The 8,543-nt window shown below is 40.2% G+C and overlaps 1 protein-coding gene across 1 annotated transcript; it reads right to left on the minus strand.

Annotated features, from left to right (window-relative positions):
- Positions 1-665: 665 nt before the first annotated feature.
- On the minus strand, positions 666-2,679 carry LOC109959259 (T-cell surface protein tactile). Its single transcript, XM_020598480.1, has 3 exons — positions 2,233-2,679; positions 1,461-1,560; positions 666-1,306 (listed from the first exon to the last, which is right to left on the minus strand). Exons 1-3 carry the CDS (start codon positions 2,570-2,572, stop codon positions 1,162-1,164), a joined length of 585 nt encoding a protein of 194 aa, XP_020454136.1. The 5' UTR covers positions 2,573-2,679; the 3' UTR covers positions 666-1,161.
- Positions 2,680-8,543: the final 5,864 nt, after the last annotated feature.

Genomic DNA, 8,543 nt, shown 5'->3' on the forward strand with positions numbered 1-8,543 from the left:
AGAAAAGCTCTCATAAGCTCACAGCCCCCAGGCCATAACACAACAGGACAGAGCTGAACAGGAACATAAAATCCCACATACTCTGCAGTATGTAAACTCACACAGATACACACACACACACACACACACACACACACTTGTGAAGACAGAGCACTAGGAGCACACTGCTTTGTGGGGACCAGAGGTTGGGTGCTGAGTAGTTTGTCAAATTTTATGAAAATGATGTGATATAAGATTATAGAAGCTGTGAGCTTTGGTTAAGTGTTAGGTAAAGGGTTGCGCAAGTAGCAGTTCTGTTAAGGTTTGAGTATGTCTCCTGGAAATAAAAGCGAGTTTATGTATGGACCCTGTAAGTGACAATCGCAAGGTTGTGTGTGTACAGAGCCAATGACCACAACGTTTGAGAAGCCAATTGAAGGGCCCATTTCATTTAGTTAATCAAATATATTATCCTTGCTCTGAAAAAAATCACTAAAAATACCAGTATACTTGACCTTTTGTATTGGTAATATTTCCAACATCCATTTCCTGTGTGTATGATGGCATCCGGTGATTGTTTTAAGTTTGTTAGCCATGTGGTTTGCGGTCTAAGACCCCATTTGTATGCTCAAATGTCACTCTGTGGTAGATGTGGACAACAGTGGGTTTTGATTTATAGCCTTCAGTCACACTAAACCAGTAGAGAAAATCTTTATTCAGTCTTAACAGAAAGCCAGAATTACAGATTTAAAGCAGAAGGTTCAGATCTTGGAGTAAATTAGCTGTATAGTTTTATTTCCTTGCAAATATTACTGCTGCACAAGATATAATAGCTAGGATTTCAGATCCAAATGAATGGTTGATACTGCAACAATTTCAAAAAAGTAGTCAAGACAAGCACCTGCTGTGTAATAGTTCCAAGTCAATTCAGAGTCAAATTAAACCAAATTTCAAGTGAAAGCAAATCATAAATCTTTTTTATATACAGTAGCATAGAACCCTTCCCCAGAAGCCCCAGGTATACACCCGGCCCACGTTAGCTCAGTTCCCTGCAGCTGCAGTTTGAAACTGACCCCAACTGAAAGCAATACATTGTAATTCTGCATGTAACAATACTGGATACAGCAGCTAAAGCTCTGTTACTGCATGCACACAATTTGTCATCCATCATTGTGCAATATTTCAGGGAGAATTCATTAAAATATGTGATTCAGATTCTGAGTTGCACCTTGAAATGGCAAATTGCTTTACTGGAGTCTCGTGGCATCTTACAGTTGTATACTTGACTGGAGGAGGAGGGGGTTTGAACGGCGGCGGCAGATCCATCCTAGAGAGAGCACAGATATTGACTAGTGGCATTGCTAGAAAGTTAGCTGTATCCAGGCAACATGAAGTTATTACAGGTCATGTCCAACTGTCAGAAAATGAGAAATATCACCACTTCATGTCTTTCAGGGTCACAGTACATGAACCAGTTTTACCTCTCCTTTATAAGGTGTCTCCTGTAGAGGAGGCCAGCCACGATGATCAATATAAACATCGGCACCATGATTAACAACAACAGATGAGTCCGTGCAGCATCTAATTTACAGATTCAGAGAGGGTTAAGTGTCATTTGGAGGACAGAAACAGCAGCACACACGTATAAGTTGTTGATCATCTTGCTCTGGGGAATGCCAGCAGATTAGTAATTATGACATTAAATTTAAAGCCACATTACAAAACCTTCTGGCTTGAGGCAGCTGGTTGGACACCAACCCCAGAGGCTCACACCCCTGTTCGTGAGTTTTCTACTTTCAGAGGGAAACTAGTCTGAAGCAGAGAAAACTAGAACCTGTAAATCCGCCACATGACATGACTTTACAGGCAGTGAAAATAAACTGACTAAAATTCCTCTGGAATTTTTAAGGGGTCTTGCCTGTTCGCCTGCATTTAGCTCTGTTTGTAGTCATTTGCTGCCTTTAAACTCTCTGGTAAGACTGCTGCTTGCCTCACCTTGGTAGTTGCAAACAAGTTATCCACAGTTGATAGTCCCCAGATAAGGTTCCCAAACAGTCACTAAAGCATCACTAAGTTCAAGCAGTCATTTAAAAGCCAATTTTAAGCAAAGGAAAATGTAGATATGAGGTCAAATTATGTGGATGTCTCTTAAACTGCATCTGCTGAAATATTGCATTCCTGGAAGGAAAAGGAGGCAGGAGGAGGGTAAGGACACACAACAATTTTAACACAACAGTGTTAAATATTAATTACCTTCATCTACAATTCCATTTTCGGTGTTCAGTCTTGTAGTTGGACTTTCATAGTTTTCTGTAAGGTTTCCCAAGGTGCTGGTCGATACAGTGTCCTCAGGATTCACTGAATGTAGCGTGGACTCAGTCTTGGTCTCGTCACTGGCCATTTCCTGTGTTGATCTGAACACTGTACTATCATAACTTAATGTAGTAGAATTGAGTAAGTGATAGGGGTCAGTGTGTGTGATAGGGGATGATGTGACACTGGTATAGTTATTTGTAAGCAAGGTTATAAATTCTCCAGCTGTGACTGTAACATTGCTGGGGTTTGGATTATCATCAGTCACATCAGTACCCATGCTTGTGGTCCCCGTTATGATGATATCAGTGGTTGAGAGCCCAGGGGTCGGTGATGTGGTGAGGCTGGTTGAAAGTCCAGGGGTCGGTGATGTGGTGAGGCTGGTGGCAACTCTGTAATGAGAGCCGAAGGTAGTGAAACAAGTAAGTCTATGGTAAACATGCTGCAACAATGTTGTGTTGTGTTAATGTTGTCACTGCAGTATTGAAAATTCCACTGTTCACTTGTTACCAAATACCTTATATGGAAAACTGTGCATATGGATTAACGAACTATACCGTAGCCTAACCATCACCCTGAACAGGTCGCCAGGCTATCACAGGGCTGACACTTTGAGACAGACAACCACACACTCACCTACTGTTAAGTTTTGAGCAAGGAAGGATCCAAAATGCAGACACGGTCTGGAGTTGAGTATTTAATCAGTTTAATATAACTGAAGAGAAACCAAGGGGCAAGTAAAACAACTAAGTACTCAACCTGACAGGGCTTCACAAAACTAATGTCTAAACAAACATCAGGGCACTACATGAAACGACTCTAACTAAAACAAACTCAGACAACAAACCAAGACTCTAGCCAACAGGAAAATTTGAAGACCAGAGGATAATAAGCAACAGGTGGAGACAATGAATGGTGATTAGGAACTGGGGTAAAGCTGCGGCAGGGGAGGTGATACAGGACAGGAAGTCTAACCAAAATAAAAGCACAAGACAGGAAGCAAGTCCAGACCATAACACCTACGGGCAATTTAGAGTCACCAATCAACCTAAGCTGCATGTCTTTGGACTGTGGGAAGAAGCCGGAGCACCCAGAGAGAACCCACGCAGGCACAATCCAAACAAAAACAACAAACTGGGATTTTACAGATAGTTATGTGCCAGAAAGACATCTTCACTGGGAGCAGTAACTAATTGCATTTGTTGGCAACTGCTTGCAGCTACAGTAAGAAACAGACTGGCACATAGCCTCCTATAAAACCCCCTCCATGAAGTTGTCCTTTTTACAATTGTATTTGTATGCATTTCTCAAAAGATCAAATTATTCCTTTAATGAGTTTCACATTGGAAAGCTAAATATAGAGTAGGAACTGTAAGTAATGCACGACAAAACTTTCAAATACCCAGGGCACAGTGATTAAGCACTTTGTGCATAATCAATAGGTAAAATAAAGCAAGGAGCTCATTCAGGGCCCTGTGAAGCCATGGGCACAGATTCCTCAGGCAGAGGTGTCGGCATGAATTGCAAATGTACCTGTATGGTGTATGTAATCTTAATTAGTGGGTATAGTTAATCCACTGTGTGTCAGTAGCTTTTAGTTTTTCCCCTCAATTTTCTTTGTACAGCCCCCTTCATACATAGCCTACACCCGGACATTAATCTCAGCTCACATTCCCTACAAAGAGATTAAAAGGATGCAAATTTTGTTAATTTACAAGAATAATAAATGAAATCTGATGCTGCAAATGCAATGTGATCTAATGCAATGCTGTGTCTGTTTACACATATTTTATCTCAGTGTTTTTAACTCTCCTTTTAAGATGTACTACTCTAATCTGTCCAACAGATTGTGCTCTCAGCCCTCGTCATAATTCAGACCTACTGAGACTCTGCTTGGGGGGTGGGGGTTGTGGTTTGAATGTAGATAGGACGGAACAACAGGAAGTGACTTCTGACGTCTGTGTGGCTTGTGTGTTTTGTTAGACATGTTCAAGTTCTCCTGAGAAATGTATAAAGGATGAAAAATCAGACATTACTTTCCTACTTATGCACAAGTCACTGCCAACACTCCACCAAGTTTGGTTGGTTTGTCATTTAAAATTGTGAACACTGTTTTAGATCAGCCTAATTTAGTGTCTGTACTTTCAACTGATTTGCCACAAATGACCCAGAGGTTATTTGTGGCAAATCAGTTGAAAGGTTTTGTAGTTTCCAGTTGATTGACAGTTGCTGGTGTTTTATCACAACAGGACTGATTTAAAAGCCTTTGAATCTATCTTCCTTCTCTTTATCCAATTAAAAATTTCAACTGAGGGAGCAACAGTATAATAACAAAAAATAAGTACCACCTCTGTGGTCGATCAGTCTCCCAGGCCCTTTGTAAGATTGCTAATCCAGCCCTGAGGAGATGCTGAAATCGAAAGCAAGAAAAAGCAACGAAGAAATGAAGACGCTCACCTGTACTTAGGTTTGTGGTCACTGTTAGCACTGTGATAGGAAACTGCTTTTGCAGACTACTGTTTCCTGTGTGCAAACTCCTGCATGAGCATCAGTTACCCACAAGAGCTCCAGAGATTTAATCTCTGACACCATCTTTATATTCTGGGACAAAACAAGGTTATGTAGAACATACGTACATTTCAAAATAAAGCCAGATGTTATTGTAATGCAGATTTTGAAGTCAAAGGTAATCATGTTGATTACCTTGATCAGGGACATAAAATTCAGTGGGATGCCAGATATAGGCAGATCTATTTATTTATTTATTTTTCTGGCTTGCACTACCTTGCTCCACCTGTACTGTGCTCTTAGATGTGCCGTTGGAGTTATTACATATGTATGTCTGCTCTGTAGGAAATAACAGCTGGTAGAATGGCAGAGGAGCAGCACTTTGATGCAATCAGGAGTAACATACAATATAATATATGAAATGGACAATAAGATAGATAAGATAACACTTGCTGTACATCTCTATCCAAATATTAAATCCTGTGAGGACTGTAAGGTCTGTTTGAGGTGTGTTGGTGTGTAGGGTATGCATGTGTTTGCCTGCTTCTTACCACTTATCTGTAGCCCCATTTCCCTCATGATGGATCCCAAAGGAAAAGTTGAAAACGAACAAATATAAATGCCACTTTGCCATTTCTTCACTGCAGTAAGGTGTAGACTGAAGCCTGTTGACTTGTTTGCAGTATTGTTCTCAATCTGTATAGTAACGTTAGGCTGAAATTGATTAAGTCCATAAAGTGGGTGATACAGAACCAGCTTTGTTTTGTCACCATTTTCATTTTTCTTATTCCATTCAACATCGACAATCTTGAGATCACTCTGGCTTTTTATTGCACAGGGTAAGGTAACATTCTGGCCCTCTACTGCTGTCGTCGTTTCAGAATGGAACACCTCAACATCCTGGAGCCCTGTCAAACACATCAGATATAATATTTCAAACAAGAAAAGTGAGGAGACAAAATCATTTACACTTAATAATACAAAATGCAGTCTGCTGGGATAGCGGCAGATAAAATCAGAATTATACTGAGGCAGCTTGTCACACCAGGAACTAATACATACTCTGTGCTCATGGTGAATATCCCAGCTTTGCTGATATATGAGTAACAGCATGTAATTCAGGATTACCTTGTGTAATAATAGAGGCAAGGAGCAGGAGAGAGAAGGTCTTTCCCAGTGCACTTCTAGCCATATTCGAGCTCTCCAAAGTCTTTACGATCAATCAGGCTGGATTCATTGGGGAATTTAGAAAAAAACAGAAGAAACAGACTGTCGACTGGGGTTAAAGAACAAGGCAGAGGCTTTACAGGAAGCCACACAGTAAAACACATGTACGTGCTGCTGCTTTGTGGTGACAGCTTCTGTTGCAGAACGGATATATGCAGTAGTCTTAAATTGTGCTTATCATTTGTTTTGGCCAGGGCTAACTAACAAGGTGCAGATAATTGGCTCACTTGGTTTCAGATTACATCGCTGATGATCTGAATCATTCTGGAAGAAAGATACTTACACAAACAAGACTGAAAAATTAATTTATGTTTTATTTAAAAAGCTTCTATTTTAAAATGTATTATTTACAAATATGCACAGGTTTAGCAGTTATATGTCACATGAGGTTCTGCTTTTTATGAGCATGTGTTTTTGTAACTAAAACAAGCTTCATAAACTGGAGTTAAAAGTGTATTCATGAGTGAATGAATACAGAAAAGACTAACAAGTTCTCACAGGCACAGATGGGTTATAGCCCCATCTGTTGGTAAATACATACTCAGCAGACAATAAATCCTAGAAATCCTTTTATTCCCATTCTGTTTATCTTGTTTTCGAGGAGCGCCCCTAAATAAATAAAGACTGTGTAGGCTCCTACTCACTTATATGTAATAAAGATGATATGACTGAAATGTGATCACTTGATTGTTCGATACAGTTACAGCAGGCCTTCAGATTACAGGCTTGTTTTGTCCTCTTTACTTGTTATAGTTAATTTCTCAGAGCTGAATTTAAATATAAAGCTTTTCACACTTGCACTGGAATTAAGCACTTTGGGACTTGCACTGCCAAATGTGATTTTATTATTCTAGTTAAATTTGTTTGCTTACTGTTTAGAGTTTCCAAAAGTGCTATTAGATGGCAACTCAACTTGCTAGAGTTCTAATTGACTGGTGCGGAGTCTCAGGCATTTAACCTCTGTACAGTCATTAATGCCTAGAGCACCGTTGTGGCCACATGTGGGTCATCGTCCCACTCTGCTATAATGTGTGTGGGTCATATCAGTGTGACAGTGTTGGAGCCGTCTGGGCAGGGATGCCAGGGCTGTATTAGAAGTGGATGATAATTGCTAGACCACCTCCACTTTTAGTTTGTTGCAGTTTGACATTGATGGCTTTTATCACTCCTCTTTCATAACCAACTGTCATCTCTGTGTACACTGCTATCTTTTTTCAGTATCTCATTTCATTAGTTAATCAGAAAAAAAAAGCAATTTTAATTATTTAAACTGTATCACAAAGTGCTGTTATCCAAACAGCTTGTCCACCTTTTATTCTTTTCATCACTCCACATTTCACGAACTCCCCTCCTATGACGTATTATGAAAACTCCCTGTAGACCCATGCATTTAAATTATTGATCATTTAATAACTATAATCTGTGTATGACCTTTAGAACTTGCATTAGGATTTAGAGGAGTGACTGCTGTCCAACAAGAGATTTCTATTAATATTCTGTTAGTGTTTTATCAAAGCGCACTGCTCCATTTGATAATAGTAGGGGAGTCAGAGAAATCTCAGAGATTTTCAGTCAACCATAATATGACTGTGACTGCTTCATTCAGTGGTCCATGGCAGCTCAGTCTTACATGAAAGTGCACAGCAGCTACAGTGGACCACAGCAGAAGAAATGTTAATGTCACAATAGCCTGGTTCTGTACCACTCATTTATCCACATTCACCAGTCAGTTTAGCTGTGAGCACAGTGTTATCTCTGTGAACGAGTGTGATTTTTATTCATCCATCAATTATCTATACCGTTTATTCCTGAACAGGGTCACAGGGGGGCTGGAGCCAGTCCCAGCTGACAGTGGGCAAGAGGCAGGGTCCACCCTGGACAGGTCGCCAGTCTAACACAGGGCTGACATGTAGACAAGCAATGACACACACTCACACTCACTCCTAGGGGCAATTTAGAGTCGCCAATCAACCTAAGCTGCATGTCTTTGGGAGGCCTGTGGGAGGAAGCTGGAGCACCCAGAGAGAGCCCTAGAGGTTACAACAGGGAGACCATATGCCCCAGTTAAATTGTGGCTGTGCCAATTTGAAAGTGCCTGTTCTCATGTTCTCTGTTAGTTCATATTTTAAAAGCTCAGCTTTTTACACCTCATTTATGTAAAACTGTGCAAAAATGGGAGATGGGAGAAATCTGAGACGGAGCACCAGAGGAAAATTAAGTATACAGACAGAATGACATTAGTCTGTACAATCATGAACTATTCCAAAGAATACTACTGTTTTCACTATGACTCCTCTCCTACAGAAACACTCATATTAAAGCTAAACTTAGAATTACACTATTGTCTCAGAGCAAATCCGTTCTTTAAAAATCATCAAAAATCCAGCTAGGAGCTGGCAACCCCCTGTTATCCCCCAGTTATGAATAGAATATCTCTATCAAACAAAGCATATTGAATAAAAATCAATGTGATGTCAAGGGAAAATATTGAATCCAGAAATGTGTTTTTCCCTTGC

Source organism: Monopterus albus, unplaced genomic scaffold (genome assembly GCF_001952655.1).
Source record: "Monopterus albus unplaced genomic scaffold, M_albus_1.0 scaffold38.1, whole genome shotgun sequence".
Taxonomy (NCBI): domain Eukaryota; kingdom Metazoa; phylum Chordata; class Actinopteri; order Synbranchiformes; family Synbranchidae; genus Monopterus; species Monopterus albus.

Excerpts from the sequence above, each read along its gene's own strand:
- LOC109959259 (XM_020598480.1), bottom strand. The coding sequence starts at position 2,572 with ATGGGTACTGATGTGACTGATGATAATCCAAACCCCAGCAATGTTACA. Across the intron at positions 1,561-2,232 it reads AAATGGAATTGTAGATGAAG|ATGCTGCACGGACTCATCTG; the intron begins GTAATTAATATT and ends TCTGTAAATTAG. Across the intron at positions 1,307-1,460 it reads AGACACCTTATAAAGGAGAG|GATGGATCTGCCGCCGCCGT; the intron begins GTAAAACTGGTT and ends TGCTCTCTCTAG.